The sequence below is a fragment of the Carya illinoinensis genome, chromosome 7 (assembly GCF_018687715.1).
Source record: "Carya illinoinensis cultivar Pawnee chromosome 7, C.illinoinensisPawnee_v1, whole genome shotgun sequence".
Taxonomy (NCBI): Eukaryota; Viridiplantae; Streptophyta; class Magnoliopsida; order Fagales; family Juglandaceae; genus Carya; species Carya illinoinensis.
In genome coordinates, this window is record NC_056758.1 from 8737860 (window position 1) to 8762486 (window position 24627).

At 33.9% G+C, this 24627-nt stretch overlaps 1 protein-coding gene across 2 annotated transcripts; it reads right to left on the bottom strand.

Annotated features, from left to right (window-relative positions):
- Positions 1 to 1423: 1423 nt before the first annotated feature.
- On the bottom strand, positions 1424 to 9997 carry LOC122316865 (transmembrane and coiled-coil domain-containing protein 4). Of its 2 annotated transcripts, XR_006244318.1 has the most exons (16): positions 9601 to 9997; positions 8589 to 8670; positions 7758 to 8246; positions 7199 to 7370; positions 6945 to 7097; positions 4868 to 4965; positions 4570 to 4661; positions 3650 to 3720; positions 3418 to 3553; positions 3168 to 3227; positions 2998 to 3080; positions 2843 to 2919; positions 2678 to 2748; positions 2470 to 2570; positions 1968 to 2025; positions 1792 to 1847 (listed from the first exon to the last, which is right to left on the bottom strand). XR_006244318.1 is itself a non-coding variant. In XM_043133694.1 (15 exons), the coding sequence occupies exons 1-15, from the start codon at positions 9828 to 9830 to the stop codon at positions 1725 to 1727; spliced, it is 1995 nt and encodes a 664-aa protein (XP_042989628.1). In that variant the 5' UTR covers positions 9831 to 9995; the 3' UTR covers positions 1424 to 1724. The 2 variants fall into 2 exon arrangements, 1 of the variants encoding a protein (XP_042989628.1); XM_043133694.1 differs by lacking the exon at positions 2470 to 2570 and having other exon boundaries at positions 1424 to 1847; positions 9601 to 9995.
- Positions 9998 to 24627: the final 14630 nt, after the last annotated feature.

The following is a 24627-nucleotide window of genomic DNA, read 5'->3' on the forward strand; positions in this document are numbered from 1 at the left end:
TTTTCTTCCATGGATGGAGTCGGAGTATTGAACGAATCGTTTCGATCGCGCGTAATATGCCACGCCAGTTTAAAAATAGCATGAATCATCAATGACAAAATCCCACAAATCGCACAATTGCCCCGTTTTAATTGTAAGATAAATAAAAAATTAGCTTTTTTTTAATATTAGAATTGCAAGTTTATAGTTTTTTTTTTTCTTTTTTTTTTTTTTAACAACGGATATGCTATCAGGCTATCTAACTCTTGAGGAATACAAATTAACTTGTTTGATACAATTTTCGTAATTTTAATAGTTAAATGCTATAATTATCTATTAATTTGAGCTACAAAGCATAGTATACAAAATATTTATAAAACAAAACATTAATATTTTCTCTCATAACCTGATATAAGAGAGGCTTTCACTTTATCAATATATTGACTGAGTCAATAAATAGATTTGTAAATCAATTTTCTCAATTTTAAAGAGTAATATTAGGTACAAATTTTAATTAAACAAAAATCATACAAATCTTTTGTGAAAAAATAGATCCCACCAATAAATAATAGTTTCTTTTAGACAACACAAATCATTACTTATATGAAACCAAATCTTCAATTATTACACTATATTATATAAAAAGGTAAATATGTAGCTTTGAAGGACTAGTTGTCATTATTCAATAATATACTATTAGGTTAACTTAAGAATTAAAAAAATAATTTATCCAATTTCTATTTAATTTAAATAACTGAATAGAAATAACATATTTAATTAAATCACTAATTTTCATTTTGATGGTTTGTTAACTTACTATATATAACTAACTGTTGATACATCTCTTCCCTTAAAGTAAAGTTTATAAAATATATTATAGGAGAGACAAGATTCTAAAGATCAATTTGTTCAGCCAAATTTCTTGGTGATCAAATGCCAATAATTTTTTTAAAATATTAATTAACGATACTTCAATTCTCATGATAATATATCAAAGATGTGCATTTTCCAGCACTTTGTAGCCATTTGCAACACATGTATCACCTGTGCTAATTAAATTCGCAACTTCGCCTTCAAGATAGGACACCTCCATGGAGTTAAAAGGCACAACCTCATTCTCTCTTTTGTTACTACAAAAATTTTATATACAATCACTTTTACATATTTCTTATGCATTTTATTAATATAATTAGTTACGTCACTTTTTTTAATATAAAATAACTGTTTTAACCAATACATCATTGGATTAGACAGATTTATGACCAATACATATAGAAGACAATAATGTTTTGCTTCCTACTAAGGCAGTTCGTTTTGAAAATATAAGCATCTCAAGTTGTCCCCTGAAAATAAATTCTTTCCGTTGTCAAGGAGAAACTACAGCTGAGGTTTATATGCTTGTTTGATTTATGAAGAAAACATTCAATTTCTCCAACTTCTTCAATAAACTTGAATGGGGAACTATATTATATTTCCAGTCTCCAAGCTGGTATCATGTATATAATTTACAATTTTTACCAGTTTTCCATTGAACATTTTTTTACACTTTCTCGGTCTATGTACAAAAGAGAGGAATAGGCAAAATAGCAATCAGCCAAGAAGCTCCAATCAAAGCGGCGTGCATCAGCATGCTTGACGAGGCAATCCGTCCAAATACTGCAATTGTAACACTTCCATCAATAATAACAGTTATGATAGAACGATCACAATACCAGCTCCAAGGGCAAAACTTGGGGGAAAACCCTCTATTGTTTGCAAAGAATGGTCCCAAAAACAGGATAATATGTATCCAGTTCAAGCTGGTCAAGGACCAGCTGTGTAGCCCATAAATAGGAAGAGTGACCTTCGATGAGATCTGTTATGTCAACCTGCGAAAGCAGAAGACCAGCCATTTTCATTTAGGGTGAACAAGGAGGCAGTATTGTGAATAAATGCCGATAATTCCAACAAAGAAGTGCAACGGCAAAACAATAAACGGAATGCCTTACATTCTCAATCCCAGGAACATTGATGGGTTGAATTCCAGCTAATCCTTGAGTAAGTAGACTGGTCAAAAGTAATTGTTAGTTTTGTAAAGAAGCAAGATCTCTATAGCAACTTATTTACTGAGCTGTAGCCTGTAGCTAACAGCAGCTCTATTTGAAGGGCTAATCCATGCAATGACGTGTGGTGAAAAAAAATTTTACAATGTAGATCAAAACGGCAAGCACAACAACAATGGAATTTGTCTAAATGCAGGGCTGCAACTCAAGCAAGTTAAACGTTCAGGTGGAGGCTGAACCTGCGCCTTCAGTTTGAGGTACTCGTACAGATTTTGGTCTCCACCTGAACCTGCACCTTCAGTTTGAGGTACTCTTACAGATTTTGGTCAAATTTGGCTGACATGGATGGTAACATTGGAGATGTAGAACATTTTAAGGTAAGGAGTCATATGTATATTAACTTCAAAAGCATATACAAACAAAATAAAGTTGGGCCAAGTCCACTAACTTGACTGACAAGATCACCAGAACAAGGTGTGTCTGGACTATAGTCTAATCAGTAGTGGTCTATAAGCAACCTCATGCAAGCCAATCACAAATTTGCACAATCTGCAGACCAGATAAACTAAGCAAACTCATGTACATCAACGCACAGTGATAGAAGTTAATTCAATGATGCAATGTGAAAGTTTATCCCAAATTTGCAATTTTCATACCTAGCACGGAAAGCAACTCCAAGCATCCAATCATTTTTGGAGTATGCATTCACAAATCTTCCAGCCACCATCTGCAATACAGCATGAGGTAATAGAGGGTTTCCTCGAATGAGATACGTAGTACAGAAAAATCTGCTTTGAGGAGAGGAAATGAACTCCAATCACCTTTCTAACAGCTTCCCAGTTCTCATCTTGAATTGATATGGGTGCTCCAAGAAGCACAACCCTTTCTATAAGTTCAGCTGCGAGTAATTAGAAGACGAGGATTAAAATCACTCTAGCAAATCCAAGCCATTCACAAAATGATTAGCATTAGTTACCATCATGTTCAGTCTCAGCTAAACACTGGAGACACTTGAAAATCGCCCGTGCACCGAGTGAGTAACCTATAAGTGTCACTGGCCTGAAATATCCATAAAAGCCAACAATAGAAATTAAATAGATTGCTTTGGCTGAACTTTTTAAGGCAAACAATAGTTTTAACAAGTACCTGTTGCCTTGCAATCCACTTAATAATACTTCAGCAAGCAGCTTCCCAGCTTTGTCCGATCTGTACATGACAAGACACAAAAACATAGATAGAAATGCACATATGAAATTACATGATCAGTGAATGAACCATCCAGCAAATTGTACTAGTACTCTTAGAAGTTTGAACAATGTTATTTTGACCTTTGCCATTAAGATGCTTTTTTTTGAGACATTACTATAGGAATTTCTAATATGGGTGAAAACTTGACCTGTCCACAGCAATGGTCCATTTGCTATCGATAAAGTCAGTAGCTGCAAGTAACACTGCCGGCCAAGCCAACGCTGTTAAAAGAGTGCTTAAAACAGTCATCATTGCACCTTGCTTCATCAACTCCAGGGCAAGTCCTATAGCAAGTAGCAACAACGTCAACTTCATGCATAATTCTTATGATTGTAACAAGTAATAAATGACAATAGCAGCTAGAGCTCAGATTCAATTACTTGAAGTAAGCCAATCCTGAATAGCAGTGCTCACTGCAATTAGATTCTTAGACTCCCACTGCAGCGCATACCTAAAGATTTGGCAAGGTCATAAGAGAGATCAACATTGTAAATTCTGCTCTGCCCCCCACAACCTTGAGCATCTAAGTTACTATTTTTCAACAAAAAACTCATCAGCATAAGAAATATAAAAACAGAAGGAAAATGCAAGGTAGTATAGCAGTTTCATTAAATCCATGTTGCATTAATATCATATCTTCCTAACAAAAGTCAAATTCCATCGCACCATAAGCAAAATGATGGCATAGCTCATAACAACCAAAGCAACTAAAGGCAACACGCATAGAGATAGGAAAATGATTCTCTTTCAGAACAGTGGGCACAAATTTACGTTATACTGGTCAAAAATGAAATGATTGTCTAGTTTAGTAAATCCACTTCTCATGAAACCTTCAAATGAGCAAGAGAAGAAGCTAACAGGTCTAAAATGGGTGGAATATTAAATACAGTGAAAACAGTACCAAGAGAAAGTGGAACTCTAACAAAACACAGCAAATACTTTGAATGCAATAGAATCACCCTATTTCTGGTAGAATTGAGATGAAAACAAGCATTTACATTCTTGTTGTATCTTTCCTCAGAAGTGAAATTCAAGAAGAGAGAAGGAAAGATAAGAGAAAATTAGATTGTCTCCTATGTTCCATTCAATAAACAAAGAAAGGAAGAAAAGAGGAAAAATTAACAAAGGATTAAAATTTGAGCGAGTCATGAATGGAGTTGCTTTGATTTCTTTCTTTTTTTCTTTAACCCTTCTTTATTAGCCAGGGCAGAAAGTAAGAGAATCAAAACATTATTTTTAACTTTTAATAAAACCAACGCAATGTAATATTAGATATTTGAAGATGGAACAATATATGTACCTCTCCAAGTTATCATTTAGCCCTTCCCAAGGCCTTACAAAATCTTCCTCGTCGAAAACAAATCCGGAGACCAAGATCCCAACTGCCAGCCTCTGATACAAAAAGTTAAATTAAAATTTAAGGTTTTAACTACAGAAATTTTATCGAGTACGGTTTTTCAAGAAGAGAAAGTGAGAGGAGAGAAACAGAGGAAGACCATAAAACACAAAAGAACATATAGATAGTCTTCAGATTGAAAGTATTTCTAAGGGAACAATATAATGTTCCCATAAAATAAAATGAAAGCTACAACACTCACTCCTTGAAGATGGTTTTCTCCTATAGCTTTGAATTCAAATTCATCAACACTTCCAACTCTTCTAGCCATTTTGCTCCCCGTAAGTCCAGCTCCAGCAGCTAGGTTGAGCATACATATAAATAGATAAGCAAAGCATCACTAATGCTTAAATAATTTTCTGGGAAAACATATAGCTGCATATAGCTGTTATATTAGTGGAGCTATTGAACCTTAAATAACTAAAAAATCATGTAAGGGCGTGCTAAAGCAGCCGAAACGCCAGTGTAATTGTGACTTCTCTATGAAATCTGAACTCAAAACTATTTGATGTGGCCATTCAGTGCAAGAAGTTTTTTTGCATCATGCATTAAGGAAAATGTAATAGGATCAACCCCACAACTCAATCAAAAGGTATTAGCCATTCTTTAAATATGTCACTTAAGGAATAAGGATATTTCTGAAAAGCAGACAGGATCACCCCCACAACTCAAATCAAAAGGTATCAGCCATTCTTTGAATGTGTCACTTAAGCAGTAAAGATACTTCTGAAAAGCAGCCATATCCAATTCGAACCTAAAACCCTTGTATGTCACACTCAAAATTTTACAGTTTCCATTTTTTAAAAGCATCCAATTAGAAAATCAAACCTCACACTCTTCTATGTCACCCTCGAAATCCTAAGTTCTAGAATGATTTGAACTGTGTTTCTACTCGCTAAACACACCAAACACCCGACATCAAACCCTAGAAAAGATCCCTAGAGGATGCAAGTTGTTGTGCAACTTCTAAATCAAGCAAAGGTGAGTTTGCCGCCAAATTTCATCAAGAATCAAAATTATTAGTAAAAGATTCAAAATTTATTCCTTTACTGATAATTTTGATTCTTCCTCAACATTTCTATGACTACGGAAACCTAAAGCAACAACAAAAAGAAGCGGAAACTTGATCTATAAGCTCATAATTCAAGTGGACAGATTCTGCCACTTCACCCTTCCCTTAGTACATGGCTTAGAACACTAGGTTGCTTAGGAAGTGTTGACATTTTTCATGTGTACTTGGGCTACACTTATTTCCTGTTATCTTAATAAAATTTATTTTAGTATAAAAAAAAGTGCTGACATTTTACAACTCAAGGAGGAGAGGCAAGCAGTGTGATCATGCCCTTGATGTTGAAGTTAAAATGTTATATCTTCTATCATAATTTCCAGGTATATTATTTGGACATGATTTAGCATGATGCATGTGTTATATATATGTTCATGTTATGAAAGCCATGCAAATGCTTATGATTTTGAAATGTTATGAAAAGAAGAGATGAGCAAGGAAAGAATGGGAAAGAAAAATTAAAGAAAGAAAGTACGATGAATGAAAGCGAAAACTTTTTATATTTAGCAATTGAGGATGCAATGATAACGAAGCATGGGGGTGGATGTGCAAGCCACAAAGTTGTGGTCCACCACTATGTTTTACATCTGATATGAGAGGCAGTTCCCCTTTTGGCCCCAGGAAGTGGAACCACTGCACAACCTAGTGATAAAAAAACATTTATCACTAATGGCCAACAAAAGAGTGATAAATGTTTTTTTATTAACGTTGTGCATGAATGTTAAGGGTGCTTTCAAAGACGTTTGAAAGGAAAACCTATTTAACGACATGTTTCTATATGATGTGCTACTTACTGATATTAAACTTATTTTTGCTTTTAAGTTTTAAAAGGTCCCATGTAATGAGAAGGACAAGTCTATAGGCAGAGTAAGTAGAGGAGACATTGACTAGTGAAGGATTGAATGTGTTTACCACCAAGGCTTATAGGTTTTGTATGACATTATGGTCTTTGCTTAAGATTACAAATGTCAGATTCGTTACATTTATCCTGTTGAGGTTTCTTAATAACTATAGAATACTACAGAACGTAGTTAAGTGACATTACTGGGATGGGGGTGTCACAAATTTTTTTATTGGCACCGGGTGTCCAGGAACAGCATCCCCGGACACACTGGACATGCCAAAGACGTCTGTTTTGTCCTTGCAAATGGCAAAAATTATGATTAGATAGTTTGAGAAGATTTTCAAACCAATGAATGCAGTCAACATTTACCTCCAAATGATGCAGCAACTGCAACTGAACCAGCAACAGTTCCTGCCGCACTTGCAGCTGCAGCAAACCCACTAGCTCCGATCACAGGGATGAGAGTGCCTAATGTTGGGGCTAGAGCACCAAGTCCTGCAGCAATAGCTGGGGCAGCCAATCCTGTTGAATATTCAGAGAGAGAGAGAGAGAGAGAGAGGACTACCATAAGAAAAGAATTTAAGTGAGAATTTTTCTGACAACAAATTTAAAGGACTACACACCACCAGTTATTGCCATCAAGGCTCCTCCAGTTACTGCAGCTGCACCAATGATACCACCACGCTTCCATTTAGCCCATTTCTTTTCTGAAGATTGTTTTTCTCCTCCTCCCCCTGATTCTTTCTCTTTTGCCAAAGCCATTGCAGAGGAAGCAACCATAATCTCAATAACTTCCTGTGAAACAAAAATTTCACTAACCAGGTCAAAAATTATAAAAATACTGAAACATACTTAACAAAAAAAAAAACTAAAACATACATATACAAGTACAGTTAGAAGTGAATATATTTTTTTATAAGTAAGAAATTTATTAAAAACCACGTAATTAGGCATACCGCAAGTACACATGAAAAGTAGTGATCATAACAGAGGAAAAAGAAGGAATTGCAACTCAAAAGTGAATTGCACTGAAAGTAAGATAATATCTGGTCTATATCATTTACACATTATCAGAAGTTGCAAAATCATCTCCAAATCCATCATAGGACCTGACAAAAAGAAAATTGTTCTAATCCATATTTACAACAACCAATAGAGTACCTAGAGGTTGTGTACACAAACCATTTTTATCCACTTGATATCAAGCCAAGTTGCCAGCAAACGCAAAGCTACACGATGTCGAGCATCATAGCCCTTTCTTCGTCGGCTACATTTATTGTTGTCTTCACGTGCATCTGCCAGACAAGCTGAAAGAAGCACATAGAGAACTGTCACCTTCCTTGGATAACCGATCATTGTTACCTCTTCAATTGGTTTCGCATCCACTTTACTCATTAATCCATGATGTGCATCTTTAGCATCAAACATAGTACCATCCGTCTCCTGCACCAAGTGCACATCAGCGGCTTCAAAGTCTGATTGCACTTCACCAGTGGAATATCTCTCACGACATTCATGTTCATATTCACGGTGCTTTTGCCTCTTAGACTTGGAAGATTCGGAATCTTTTTCCATACTAAGTACAGTAACGTCAACAGCTTTAGACAAAGCAAATTCTTGGTCTGCCCTTTCAGAAGTTTCACCACTTTCTTCTGAGAGTAACCTCAAGAACTGTGACAAGATGAAATCTTAAGCATAAATCATATGGAGATGACCACTCAAATAATAATATGAATCTCAGTCAAATAATACAAAAGCTCTACAATGAAAAAACTGTGAGTGAAAATCCAGAATGAAACAATAAATAATGGTCCAAGATTCACACCTGAAATTAAACATTTTGGTAGGGAGGAGCAAGATGACATATTCTAGGCCCCTGATTTTTTTTAATCCACTTTTTAAACATCAAATTTCATACAGCAAATCCTCAAGCAAGTTGTGTATGTTCATGTATATATGAATGCAGCCAAGCCAATGAGAGGGAAGAGGGATGCAGGAAATCAAACGACATACCGCTCCAATATGATGCTTAGCTGGAGAAGACCCAGCAGTTTCCTCTAGTCCAGACCAGGCAATAGGATTAATCTCCAAAAACCTGTTCATAACGTGGTCAAGACTTAATTTCTGTTCATAACTTGATCAAGACTTAATTTCAATGATCACTCTCAAAAGAAAAGCCTAGTCAAAAACTACTATCTAATCATTGATCACTCGCTGAAGAGGTTAAAGACAAAAGTTAAAGATTAGTTCTCTCTCTCTCTCTCTCTCTCTCTCTCTCTCTCTCTCTCTCTCTCTCTCTCTTCCATTTGAACCAAACCAAAAGCCAACCCAAAACTACAGGTGTACTTTGCCCCTTAAAACAATAAGCGAGTGCAATAATGGCAAAAATCAGTAGAAAGTTTTGTTTTTTGGTTGCCCCAGTTACATATAAAGTCAATAAAACATCTAAACAACCCAAATGGCGGTATTAGGCAAAAGCGAGTACAATTATTCTTTTCTTTCTTTTGATAAGTAGAATTATTCTATTTTTTAAGAGAAGGAATAACTCTTTATTTTTTGAATCAATACTGATGAAAATTCCCGGATGTAACATCTTACATGACCTTCTTGATCCAATTCTTAACAGCCAAACAAAGCAAACGAATAAAACTCTATAAATCACCATGAGTACAAAATAACAAATTAAAATTTAAAGAAAAGGCCCATTTCAGCTAAATTCGCCCTAACTTTGGCAGCTTGAGAAATGAATGAAGCTGACAAATGTGAGTACACCAACCATTGTGACTGTTGGATTACAAGCCTCTGTGAAATTGGTTAGTGCACCCGCATTTCTTTTAAAATAACAACTCAAACCGGTATGATAAAGAAACAAGAACAAAAAAGTACCACTTCCGTTCCAATTCCCCGTAGAATTAGTTTTGCCTCTCATTGGTAAACGACAAAACGGACCGGCAAGCATGAACAGGGTCAAAGTGAAAGGCCAAAACGTAGGTGAATATATAAGGATCAAAATAAGGAAACTCACGTGAATACGGGTCGGAGTAGGCCGGAGTTTTGGTGGACCCAAAGCTCGGGGTCCTCGGAGACGGAGTCGCTACTGCTACCACTACTGGTTCGCTCAAAATCTGAATGCTCGTCGGACGTCGAAAAACCCAGAGGGTGAGTCCGATGGATCTGGGCCTGGTGAAGAGCGAGTCCGAACAAAGCCCCCGCCGCGTACCTCTGCGTCGGCGTCAAAAACGATGTCGTAGCCATGACTCACGCAGAATTCGAAGAAGTAATTACCCGGTTTATATATATATTGATGCAATAATTCTTTTGGAATTTTCGGTCCGTAAATTTTATTTGTTGTTCAGGCGACGAGATTCTAAAGCTGAAACCTGAAACGTTCTTTTGCTTGGAAGTTCGGTAAACAGCCAGGTTTAAGCAAATTAGAAGACTTTTTTTTATTATTATTTATGATGTAGTTTAGAGGGAGAAATCTTATACATAGATCCAACATTTTGACTTATTCTAATAATTCACAAAAAATAAGACTTATTTTCATGATATATATCTATCTATTATAATAAGTGTCTATCTCATATAAACAGTAATTTTTTTATTTTTGTTGTGTAGTTATATTTTTATCATTGAGTTGTTTTTCCTTTTAAACCAATCAAAAACTCTACTTTTACTTTTATATTTTTGTCCCTTTTATCTTCTAATGCAACAAGTATTAATTGCTAATTAAAAGTTTTTGCCTCTTGATCTTCTAATAGATAGAATTCTTTTTTTTTTTGTTTAATCTTAGTTAAATAATTATTATAATTATTTTTAATGCTTCTGAACTTGAAATTAATTGAATAATATCCCAAAGTGTAGAGATGAAAAATATCTCGTAGTAATTAAGTAGGGGTTTAAACGACACTGATTCCATCCGACCCCATTGTTTTGAATTTGGTAGTTTGATTATATTACTCATTCTTTCCCCTCACCACTTCCAACTCCCAATATTAAACTTCCAAAAAAAAAAGTACAGAAATAGGCTGGTTGAGTGTCCAAATTCCTATCATTTTTTTGAACTTTTAAAAATATTTCTCAAAACTTGATTATTTCTTTTATAGTAATATTTTTGTACGTGGGTTCTAACTATTTAAAAAAAATATGCAAAATTTACACAATTCAATACTGTAAATATCATTTTTGTTTATTTTATTATATGACAATGGTTAGATCATACTCAATGTGTTTGACCTGAAAGGAAAAAGAAAATTAATATACATACGCAATATTTTCTACAACTATTTTAAAATTTAGTGTATGTTAAAAGGTACATTAAAATTTGAAATTTTAACTAAATAAAAAAATCAAAATTAAATTAAAAAAACTTAATAACTTTCTATGAAATAAAACTATCATGCATATTGATGGATTGTACAATCCATGTGAAATGGATTGTTGAATAATAGTATATTTTTGTGTAGATCTTTTCTGATAAGTTTGATGTTATGATTAATTGATTAAGCATATATATATATATATATATATATATATCTATTCTATTATAATAATTGTTTATACCATATGAACAATAATAAATAGTAATTTTCTTGTTTTTATTGTGTAGTTACGTTTTTGCCTCTGAGTTATTTTTACTTTTAAACCAATAAAAAACTTTACTTTTACTTTTACATTTTTGCCCCTTAATCTTCTAATACCACAAGTATTAATTGCTAATTAGAAGACATGCATGCAAAGCATGAGAATTAATTTATAAGCACAAAGATCGTATGATCAAGATGTGCTAGTTGATATTTTTATTTTTCTATATATATATATATATATATATATATATTTGTAAAATTAAAAATAAAAAAAACAAACAAACAGACCAGAGAAAGAAGACGAGAGGAAAAAAATAATCCGAACATATGTAGTACCTACATGTATATATATAATGTTATACATTTGATTTTAAACTAAAATATAATTTAACTACAAGCGTAGATTAACCATTATGACATCTTGCTAAAATATACCTATTGAAAGATATTATATTTTACTAACTTATTATTATCTAAAGATATTTCTTAAAATTTACTTTTTTTTGCATTAAATTATGCATTAATTAAATTTTTTTATAAAATATTATATATATTTTTTTATTAAAAATCATGTCTCACCCAATTAGATAAACGTACTTTGCACGTTGTTCTGACCTAGTATATATATAGATACTTAGGAAAATGTTTAACATAGAGAGGTCAAAGACAATTTTACAAAATTCTCATAATTTCATTCTCAAACATTACTTAAATATAAAATATATTTTTAATTTTTATCTAATCACTAGTTAATCATTATTCAAATACAAAAATTAATTTTTATAAATTAAAAAAATATATATTCTAACAATTGTTTTTATTTTATAATTAGGTTAATGGTGTAGTTTAACATTTCTTTTGGGTATAAATTCATCCACGCAAAGAACATAACATGAGATTTACATTCTTCAACACAAACATTTAGGGAACTGCTAGGCCAAGGCGAGGTGGTCCCAAGAGTTACCACCAATAAGTACAAAATATATATATTTTTTATTTTATGTGATTTTTTAAATCGCTTTTTAAATCATTTTAAATATTTAAAAAAATTACAAACTAATAATTAAAAAAACTTCATTAACTATTAAATAAAAAAAATTAAATTAGTAGAAACTTTAGGAAGAATTCATCGGTTGCTTAAGTATTTTCCGATATAGTAAATTGGGTCTATATAAAAAATAATAATCATTAAAATCGTAATGTCTTTTCTCTCTTAAACATGGAAGTTTATTAATATTCAATTCTTATTTTATCAACGGCATAATAGCAATTTGAGTAAGGTCAAGGGGGCTTGGATCTCTCTTGAAGCCTTATAATGACATTTTAAGTCATAGTCAAAATAAATTAAGAGTTGTTTGACAACTCATTTTAGATTAATTAGTCTAATCGAAATTTCACTTTTATCTTTATAAGCTGTTTGAAAATTTTGAGACTTGTCTTGTGTTAAGATTTGTACGAGTGATGATATCCATTGAAAAAAATGTTTGTAAGGAAAAGTGATTGAGATTTTTTTTTTCTTTCTTTTTTTATGCTTGTGAAAATGATGGGATTCACTTATAAAAATGTTGCCAAAGTGTTTTTTTTTGGGGGGGGGGGGGGGGGGGAAACACAGTATTGATCTTATTGTGGCATAGGTAATGTTGGCAATAAGGGCATGTTCAGTAATGAGATGAGATGATATAATTTTGTAAATAATAGTAAAATAGTTTATAAATAATAGTGAAATGATTTGAATTAATATGTTTTATTCGGTTTTGAGAAATTATAAAGAAAATTTTGAATAAAAATATTATAAAGTTAAAATATTAATATAATATAATTTTTAATATAATTTTTGTTTTGAAATTTGAAAAAGTAATATTATTTTTTGTGTTTTATTTTAAAATTTGAGAAAATTGTAATTACTAGGTAATGATTATACGAAAGTTTTGAAAATTTGAAATTGAGAAGTGTTTATTTTTTAGTAATATTTGCGATGAAAATGATAAGAAATTTTAAGATAAAATTAGATAATATTTGATCATCTCAATTTCCAAACATTCCTAAGTGTTATTAAATGTTGGTGGTAATAGTGCCATCACAGCCATGAGATCTAGGGATGAAAACCAACCTCATCAGCGCGGTTTTTGGGTAAAACCAACGATGTGAAATATGGCGGAGCAACCAATCGTAATCGGTTGATGGGGAGAAGGAAAACCGTCCGTATCTACTCTGGCAGTTCACGGTCGATTCTTGGTTCCCCTAACGGCGTTGGTTCTATGAGAGTCTGAGAGAGTAGAGAGAGAGAGAGAGAGAGAGAGAGAGAGAGATGGACGTGAATCGAGAAAGAAGAAGAAGGAAGAAGAAGATCTAAACGACGTCGTTTGGTTCTAAATCCAACGACGTCGTTCTACTTTCTCGGCGTTGGTTTCTCTGAGAGTCTGAGAGAGTAGAGAGAGAGAGAGAGAGAGAGAGAGAGAGAGAGAGAGAGAGATGGACATGAATCGGGGAAGAAGAAGAAAAAGGAAGAAGAATAAGATCTAAACGACGTTGTTTGGTTCTAAATCCAATGGCGTCGTTCTACTTTTTTTTTCGTTTCTCATAGATAAAACGATACCGTTTGGTTTAATACAAACAACATCGTTTAGATGTGTTTTAAACACAATTGAAGGCATCAAACGACGCCATTCTACTTAAATTTAAGTGGAATGGCGTCATTTTATATAGGTATAAATTAAAAAAAAAATACGTATATGTGGTCGGTCGCAGTTTGATCCAGCCTTAAACCGCGATCAAACCTATGTTTGTCGGTTTTGTTAAATTTCTGCCACCCGCCAACCAATTCTCTAGAGGTTTTGGCCAGTTCCGAACTCCTGCGGTCGGTCTGTGTCGGTCACAACCGGTTTGCCGGTTTCTTGCACACCTCTAATGAGATCTACAAGACGTGGTGGTGGTGAGTTTGGTTTCTATAGAGATGACGTGAATATTCTATGTTATTATTTCTATTATTGTTTATACTAATACGAGAAAAATATCAATAAAGACTTGATATAATTTCAGCATTTTATTCTCTTCAATCATATATTGACACATTATCATTTTATAAATTAGCAAATACACTCTTAAGACAGGTAAATTATCTTAAAATACTCATTGAATATGATAATAGTGCAAAATATAAAACCAATTCGTTTTTAGGTTTTAATTATAATATCTCAATGAATTTATAATTTTCACGATTTACCCTTTAAATTTGATGAAACTTATAATTAGGTGGGGGCAGTTTAGGTCACTAGCTATTTTCAAATCTTTTCAGATGATTTCACTACTATTCATAAATTGTTTATTATTTTTTACAGACAATTCACTATGATTTTATTATTATTTATAAATTATTTCACTACTATTCACAAATAATCTAAAATATATTGTTCAACGTAGTGTTTAAGCTTATGACCAAAACATTAGCAAATAGACTCAAGAAGGTACTACTTGATATGATTTCCCATAATCAGAGTGCCTTTATATCAAGAAAGCTCATAACATACAACATTATAATTGCTTATGAAGTTTTGCACACCATAAGTCTAGGAATAAGGGTGAAAAAAACGAAGTGTAGCACTCATGTTAGATATGTCATAGGCTTACAATATGGTAGAATGACCTTATCTGAGGATAGTAATGGAGAAAATTAGTTTTGGGAATCGATGGATAGAGCAGATCATGAGATGTGTTTCTATAGTGAAGTATTCAGTTTTAGTGAATGGGCAGGATAGCAAAGTGATCACTCTTATAAGAGAACTAGACAAAGGGATCCTCTCTCCCCTTATTTGTTTCTTTTGTGTGTAGAAGGCTTGACTTCAATATTGCATGAGGTTGAAGGTAAGGGGACTATAAAGGGTGTAAATGTGAGTAAAGGGGTACTAGTATAAATCGTTTGATGTTTGCAGACGATTACATAATATTTTGTAGGGCTGAAATGCAACAATGGAGGGCTATGGAAGCATCAGGTTAGAAATTGAATATGCAGAAACCATCATTATATTTTAGTACTAATACAAGAGGTAAAGTTAAAGCAGAGTTAGCACATGCTATTGGGCAAGGGTTTGTAGGGATGCATAGAAGTATTTAGGTATACCAACTATGCTGGGTGGGTCAAAATATAAAGCTTTTAGATGGATTAGCGAAAAGATATGATAGAGAATAAGTAGTTGGAAAAATTGGTTCATTTCCCAAGCTGGCAATGAGGTTTTAATAAAAAGTATGTCTTACAAGCTATCCTTACTTATGCTATGAGTGTTTTTAAATTGCCAAAATAGTTGTACAAAAAGTTTTCTCAAATGATGGCTAAATTTTGGTAGGGACATATGAATCAGCATAGGAAGATTCAATGGAAGCAGTGGAGTAAGGTTGGATTGGCAAAGAGTCAGTGAGGGATGGGGTTTCGAGATATGAAGTGCTTTAATTAGGCTATGTTATCTAAGTAGTACTAGAGGTTGCTTATAAACCTTAATTCTCTTATAGTTAAGATTATGAAAGAGAAATATTATAAGCATGGAGATATACTACAGGCAAAAGTGGGCAGTGCTCAATCATAGATTTGGAGGAGTATCTGGGCATTTAATCAAAGCAGGGATGAGATGAAGGGTGGAGAATGGAGAGAAGATTAGGATATGGGGTGACAAATGGTTACCAAGTCCTTCTAATCACATGATCTAGTCACCATTCAAAATTCTGTAGAAGAGAGCTTGTGTAAAGGAGTTTATTGAAGCCAGGGGATGTTGGAAAGTAGACCTTATATGTGATGCCCCCAAATTCCGTTTGGGATCGGACGGATATTTGAAGCGTCGAGACATGCAACACAAGGTTACTTGCCCCCGTTCATGACATATAAGATGCAATATTCCTAACATGCATCTAACAATATGCAATATTCGCAGCGGATAAATTTTTTCTTTAGCAATACTATGCACCAAATTGAAAATATCTCAAATGCTTAAAACATACTTCATATATAAAAATCCATTGAACAACTAAGATCACAACACTAGTCCAAAATGGTTATGATCTAAAAAGTACTAGAGATGCAACTCAATCGTACAAGTAGTAATTTACGTTAATACTATATTAACATTTATGTCGCACCGTCGCTTAGTCAACTGTGTCTAGTTGATCAGCTCCTGATTCTCCTTCAGGTCCTGTAACAAGATCTACCATTCGGGGAGAATGGTAGTTGGGACTACCAAAGTGAGATTTGATTACAAATTTCAGTAAGTTAACAAAAAACTTCCACACAAGCTAATGATGCATGGATGACAGTAAAAATATAAATGCATAATCAAATTCATAAGTAATTAAAGTATAACTTGGCGTACAACATAATTGAAATAACTTAAATTGAAACATGAACTGAACTTGACTTGACATGAATTTGATCTGAAACTTGACTTAGCATGAACTTGTTTTGAAACTTGAATTAACATGAAAAATACATACTCTATAGTTGTTGTGGCCTCATGTATTCTACATGTAAATACATACTCCACAGTTGTTGTGGCCCCATGTATTCTACGAAAACTTATTCTTTAACTGCTTAAATACATACTCCACAGTTGTTGTGGCCCCATGTATTCTACGTGTCACAATTGCTGTGTCTCACGTAGTGTATGCGCCACAATTGTTGTGACCCCATACATAAGTAATCAATATGAAACGTGACTGGAATACGAAATGACTGAAGCCCTGACGTAACATAACGTGACTTGAACATAACTTAAAATACATAACCAACTTGAGATAGAAACATTTCGTAACATGTCATAACATATAATATACAACATATTTAACATGACATACTTGCAACAGTGAATATTACATGACTTGACATACATGTAATAGATGGCATACTTAGCATGACGTACTTGTAAGGTACAGTAATACATGACAGAATATATTATGTAACAGATAAAAATTGATGACAGAATAAATTCTGTATAATAGACAATTACGTGATAACTTGGCATGGCATGACATATATGATAACACACATACATACACTGTAGTTCCTTTACTTAGCACACATACACAGTAGACTGCTAGTAAGTTAAAAGCTAACTTACCTCGATCTTCGCGTTTCTTATAAAACCTTAAGCGCGATCACGAGGAACTGTAATTAGTGATTCTAAAAGTTAGAACTAAATCACTAATAATTTGAAATATGGGAAAATACTAACTTAAAGAGTAAAATTTTCATTTTTTATTTTCTACATGTGGGAAAATGACCATGAGATCTAGGAGTGAAAACCGACCTCATCGGCACGATTTTTGAGTAAAACTAACAGTGTGAGATATGCCGGAGCAACCAATTGTAACCGGTTGATAGGGAGAAGGAAAACTGTCCGTATCTATTCTGGCGGTTCACGGTCGGTTCTCGGTTCCCCTAACAACATTGGTTCTTTGAGAGTCTGAGAGAGAGAGAGAGAGAGAGAGAGAGAGAGAGAGAGAGAGAGAGAGAGAGAGAGAGAGAGATGGACGTGAATCGGGAAAGAAGAAGAAGAAGGAAGAAGAAGATCTAAACGACGTCGTTTGGTTCCAAATCCAACGGTGTCGTTCTACTTTCTCGGCATTGGTTCTCTGAGAGTCTGAGAGAGTAGAGAGAGAGAGAGTTACAGATGAGAGAGAGAGAGAGAGAGAGAGAGATGGACGTGAATCGGGAAAGAAGAAGGAAGAAGAAGAAGATCTAAACGATGTCGTTTGGTTCTAAATCCAACGGCTTCGTTCTACTTTCTTGGCGTTGGTTCTTTGAGAGTCTGAGCGAGTAGAGAGAGAGTTACAGATGAGAGAGAGAGAGAAATAGAGAGAGAGATGGACATGAATTGGGGAAGAAGAAGAAGAAGATCTAAATGACGTCGTTTGGTTCTAAATCCAACGGCGTCGTTCTATTTTCTTTCTTTCTTTTTTTCCGTTTCTCATAGATAAAACGATACCGTTTGGTTTAATACAAACAACATATTTTAGATGTGTTTTAAACACAACTGAATGCATCAAATGACGCCATTCTACTTAAATTTAAGTAGAACGACATCGTTTTGCATAGGTATAAATTAAAAAAAAAATACGTATATGTGGTTGGTTGCAGTTTGATTCGGCCTTAAATCGTGATCAAACCTATGTCCGTCGGTTTTGTTAAATTTCTGCCACCGGCCGACTGGTTCCCTGGAGGTTTTGGCAGGTTCCAGACTCTGGCGGTCGGTCTGTGTCGATCATGACCGGTTTGTCGGTTTCTTGTACACCTCTAATGAGATCTGCAAAGACGTGGTGGTGGTGAGTTTGGTTTCTATAGAGATGACATGAATATTTTATGTTATTATTTCTATCATTGTTTATACTAATACGAGAAAAATATCAATAAAGACTTGATATAATTTCAGCATTTTATTCTCTTCAATCATATATTGACACATTATCATTTTACAAATTAGCAAATACATTCTTAAGATACGTAAATTATCTTAAAATACTCATTGAATATGATAATAGTGCAAAATATAAAACCAATTCATTTTTAGGTTTTAATTATAATATCTCAATGAATTTATAATTTTCACGATTTACCCTTTAAATTTGATGAAACTTATAATTAGGTGGGGGCAGTTTAGGTCACTAACTATTTTCAAATCTTTTTAGATGATTTCACTACTATTCATAAATTGTTTATTATTTTTTAAAGACAATTCACTATTATTTTATTATTATTCATAAATTATTTCACTACTATTCACAAATAATCTAAGATATATTGTTCAATGTAGTGTTTAAGCTTATGACCAAAACATTAGCAAATAGACTCAAGAAGGTACTACTTGATATAATTTCCCATAATCAGAGTGCCTTTATTTCAAGAAAGCTCATAACATACAACATTATAATCGCTTATGAAGCTTTGCACACCATGAAGTCTAGGAAGAAGGGTGAAAAAAATGAAGTGTAGCACTTATGTTAGATATGTCATAGGCTTACAATATGGTAGAATGACCTTATCTGAGGATAGTAATGGAGAAAATTAGTTTTGGGAATCGATGGATAGAGCAGATCATGAGATGTGTTTCTATAGTGAAGTATTTAGTTTTAGTGAATGGGCAGGATAGCAAAGTGATCACTCTTATAAGAGAACTAGACAAAGGGATCCTCTCTCCGCTTATTTGTTTCTTTTGTGTGTAGAAGGCTTGACTTCAATATTGCATGAGGTTGAATGTAAGGGGGCTATAAAGGGTGTAAATGTGAGTAAGGGGGTACTAGTATAAATTGTTTGATGTTTGCAGATGATTACATAATATTTTGTAGGGTTGAAATGCAAGAATGGAGGGCTATGGAAGCATCAGGTTAGAAATTGAATATGCAGAAACCATCATTATATTTTAGTACTAATACAAGAGGTGAAGTTGAAGCAGAGTTAGCACATGCTATTGGGCAAGGGTTTGTAGGTATGCATAGAAGTATTTAGGTATACCAACTATGGTGGGTGGGTCAAAATATAAAGCTTTTAGATGGATTAGCGAAAGGGTATGATAGAGAATAAGTAGTTGGAAAAACTGGTTCATTTCCCAAGCTGGCAAGGAGGTTTTAATGAAAAGCATGTCATACAAGCTGTCCTTACTTATGCTATGAGTGTTTTTAAATTGCCAAAACAGTTGTACAAAAAGTTTTCTCAAATGATGGCTTAATTTTGGTAGGGACATATGAACCAGCATAGGAAGATTCAATGGAAGCAGTGGAATAAGGTTGGACTGGCAAAGAGTCAGTGAGGGATGGGGTTTCGAGATATGAAGTGCTTTAATTAGGCTATGTTATCTAAGTAGTACTAGAGGTTGCTTATAAATCCTAATTCTCTTATAGTTAAGATTATGAAAGAGAAATATTATAAGCATGGAGATATACTACAGGCAAAAGTGGGCAGTGCTCCATCATAGATTTGGAGGAGTATTTGGGCATTTGATCAAAGTAGGGATGAGATGGAGGGTGGGGACTGGAGAGAAGATTAGGATATGGGGTGACAAATGGTTACCAAGTCCTTCTAATCACATGATCTAGTCACCATTCAAAATTCTATAGAAGGGAGCTTGTGTAAAGGAGTTTATTGATGCCAGGGGATGTTGGAAAGTAGACCTTATATATGAAGTACTTAATGAAGAGGAGACAGTCATGGTGAAGAGTTTGACAATTAGCAAAAGAGGCTCTAAAAATAAGTTGATTTGGGGCCACACCAAGAATTGATTGTTTTTAGTCAATTCAAGTGCTTTATATAATGTCAATTGAATAGGTTTGGTATGGGAGAGACTTTAGTAAGAACCTGGGATCAACTGCATGGAAGAAGATATAGAATCTATAAGTTCCAAGTGTGGTAAAGGTCTTTATGTGGAGTGAAATACTACCAACAAAGAAGAATCTATTCAGGAGGAGAACCACTGATAATGGCCTATGTCCAATTTGTGAAGAACATGAGGAGTCCAGTAATCATATCTTGTGGACCTATGCAATAGCTCAAGATGTGTGGGCAGATTCTCCAAGTATCTTACAGAAGTGGGAGTGTACAGGTGGGGACTTTTGTAGCATTAGCGAAGAGTTGGTCTTGAAGGTTACAAAAATTTGAGATTGAAGAAATAGCTTGTGTATTTAGAAGGATGTGGTTGAGAAGAAATAGGGTAGTTTTTTAAGGAAAGTTTGATAGTTCTTTGAATTTACTATAGGGAGTAAGGATGGAAGTAGAAAAGTTTTAGCAAGCTCAACTAAGTAAGAGAGATCAAATAGAAGTGCCAATTCAGGAAAAAAAATGGGGTTAAATGGGGAAAACCTGAAGTTGGTTGGTATAAAGTGAATTGAGATACTGCACTGGATGTGGAAAAGTTGTGATGGGAGGAGGTATAGTGGTAAGAAACTGTGAGGTTGAGTTGGTGGCTTATGTAGGTTGCCTAGGATATTTATATGTAGCCTTAGGGGTGTTCAACCAGGTACCGGACCGGGTATCAGGGTATACTCGGTCTGGAACCTGGGTTTCAAATTCGGGCTGGAACCCGGCCCAGGTATACCCGGTTATAACCCCAGGCCGAAATCTGCCTTAATTTGGGTTTTAGTAATCCGGAAATCCGAGTACCGGGTTGTACCCAATTTAATAAAAAAAAAAAAAATTATAAAAGTCGGTTTTAGAAATAGATTTTTTTAAATAAAAACCTATATTTATATGAAAATGTTGAAAAACATAATTCTCTTATATTTATTTGAAAAATTAAAAAAAGTGTTGAAAATCATACTTTTTTATAAAAGGCTATATTATATAAAAGGTATTTCTAATTCATTAAAAAGCATAATACTAACATTTCTAAAATATTAAAAATATATAAAAATGAAAAACTAAAATGCATGCAATCCATTACATATTACATTATTTTGTTATTTACACATTACATTACGATACAAAATACAAAACTACAAGATTTGAATTACAAAATAATTCCAGCAAGTAGCAACTTCAAGTAGCAAGTAGCAAATTCAAGTGATCTATCTTTTGGCCTTAACTAATTTGAATAGTATTCCTCCCCCATGATTTGGTCTTATAGCTGAAACAATGGACAAGAAAAATGATAACTTGAACAATGGAGAATGAAAAAAAAATGGACAATTCTAACAACGCCATTTGTTTTAAGGATCACCTCATTAGTGAAACCATGAGTAGATATATAAAGGCTTTCCAAATAAGAAATCTGCAAGTGCAAACACAATTGTCATAAAATACTTTTACTTGAAGTTCAACCTAGAAACTATGAACAAAAAAAACATTGCAATCAAGACATGTAAAAAGGGGGTTCTACATTAATATGAAACTTTTACCAACAAGGCAAACTGCAATGCCTCAGAAACCTAGAAAAAGGGGGGTTGTAAAAGTACATGTTTTAAGCAAGAAGTCAAACCCAATCAAGTAGTATATGAGATGTAATTAGAAAGTGGTGTCTCTACAAAATATCCACAACAGAATATGAGATTCTAAATCCCCAAACATATATTATATGATGCAGATGAAACTTGAGTAGGATTTCAAATGATATCAATTTATGCAAAATTGAGGATAAAACTTGGCATACATTGATACACGCGAAGTTATCGTAACCTCATCTTGTGTTAGACTTGATGTAGATGTACATCACCACGTGCAAATCCATCTTCTCATGATGGATTCACATTGCAAAAACTGGTTTTGCGGAAAATACCAATTTCTTAGATATGTGTTGATGAAGTGTCTGCACCCAAAAAAGTTAGCAAATTTCTCATTTTTTCCATATAAAAAAGATTAAAATTAACTTCATTTCAAGAATTCTCACTTGGAGGAGCAAAAATTTGCAGGTTCAATTGAGTGTACCTTTGACCATTAGGTTATGTAGAGTATCTTGTGGATTGATATCATAAACAACACCCTTTACTTCATCACAACAATAACCAATTAGTTTTGCCAAGTTGGGATGATATCATAAACAACACCCTTTATTTCATCACACTTGTTTAGTACTACTACTTGAGGGCTGGCCTCCTTTCATTCTTCAATTAGCTTGTCCAAGCATCATGGAGACATGTAAAATCAAACAAAAACCCATGTACTCAAGCAACTATACATGATGACATATAGATGGAAATTTTCATTCACTATTACTTTCTATATATGGTAAAGATACAAAGATCACCATTTTCAACTCTTAAGAACACAACTGAGTCCCCTGCAACCAGCTTCTTATGTTCACGAATGTGCTCCACCCAGTCCTCAACAGAGTATAATGGCATAAAAGAGTTCAGATAGCAAAAATCTCATTATTTCCGATAACATTTAAGTGAGTAAATAAGGACATAGAAGAGCCATTGACTGTTAGAAATATCAATTTATATATTCACCCCAAACAAATAACATTTAAGTGTGGAAAGGAAATGACACAACAGATTTTAAAGACAATTGAAGTGGTGATTGATCCATTGGCAAACACCCTTGTAGATGAGCACTCCCAGACAGAGTTAAAGAAAGCTACAATGTTGATACCGCCACCATGACAACAACGACAAAAGTAAAACACTGCAACTACATCTAACATAGAGAACAGAACCACTAGATCTACTAGATTTACCATAATACTTCTTAAACATTCAAATGGACCTAACCCATAACAGTACTCCTCAAACATTCTTAGAGAGAGAGAGAGAGAGAGAGAGAGAGAGAGAGAGAGAGAGAGAGAGAGAGAGAGAGAGAGAGAGAGAGAGAGAGAGAGAGAGAGAAGACAAAAAAATACCCAAACGAAAATATGTTCTAATCCCAGTTTCCTTTGCTCTATCTATAATTTCTAATCATCAAACCAAATCTCTACTCAATAAATCAGTTCTTGGGTTCATATTATGATCTACTAAAATAATATGAAAACCAAAAGATATCAAAAGACAGAATGAAAACCAAGACCCAGAGAGAGAGAGAGAGAGAAGGAGAAGAACTCACTTCAATTGGCTCACAAGGATGAAGATGACGGAGAGGAACTTCGATCGACAGAGAAGGCTAGGGTTTCTGTGTGGGTGAGACTGAGAGAGAGAGAGAATGTTTGAAGGATATGGGTTTCCGTGTGGTTTTTAGTTGTTTTTAAACAACCCGGTACTCGGCCTGGGTTTGTCTGGGTTTAGACATGCAGATTTTTGCCTAGGTCAGACTAGGGCTGAAAACCATATCCTGAAACCCGGTTATCCAGGTCCCAGTCCAGGCTGGGTTTTACCCAGCCTGGATGAACAGTCCTATTTAGCCCACTACATGCAGGAGTCTTGGCACTTGAAAGAGCTATAGAATTGAGTATGGAGCTAGGTTTTCAATAGGTAATATTTAAAGGGATGCACTCCAAGTGGTTAATGATGTTAAGAATAGAGAAGAGAATTGATCATGGTATTGTTGTAGAAGATATCAAAGACTTCTTCTGTCATGTAGAGATAAGAAAGATCCAATTTGTTTCACAGAAGGTAATCAAGTAGCACATCAACTTGCCAAACTAGCATTAGACTATGGTGAGGAAATAGGGTGGTTAGAAGAGGGACCAGATGACATTATGTAATGTATTGATTGTGAAAAGCAATGTATTGATGTTTAATTCAATGAAAATGATTGTTCTTTGATTAAAAAAAAAAAAAAATGGAGCCCAAAGTAGGATCTGCTCAAGATCACACTTCTTGCATGGTGAAGATTGAGTCTTTTTTTTTTTTTAAGAAAAATGTATTTATTTTAAATTTTATCATAGTTAGTCACATTAGTTAATACGTCGTGCTTTAAGTAATTTTTTTTTATTTAAGTAATTAGATCTAAAACTATTTAAAAGTGTAATGTTAATTAATGTAATTTTTTTTTTTGAAAGGAGTTAATTAATGTAATTGAAAGCAACAAAATTAATGAGAAATATTATATTTTTTAATATGACTTTAAA

What these genes read in the sequence shown, in the direction of transcription:
- LOC122316865 (XM_043133694.1), bottom strand. Translation starts at nt 9,830, where the DNA reads ATGGCTACGACATCGTTTTTGACGCCGACGCAGAGGTACGCGGCGGGG. An exon ending in ACTGGGAAGCTGTTAGAAAG is followed by an intron (nt 2,749 to 2,842) that starts GTGATTGGAGTT and finishes GCTGTATTGCAG; the next exon opens with ATGGTGGCTGGAAGATTTGT. An exon ending in ATGTTCCTGGGATTGAGAAT is followed by an intron (nt 1,848 to 1,967) that starts GTAAGGCATTCC and finishes CTGCTTTCGCAG; the next exon opens with GTTGACATAACAGATCTCAT.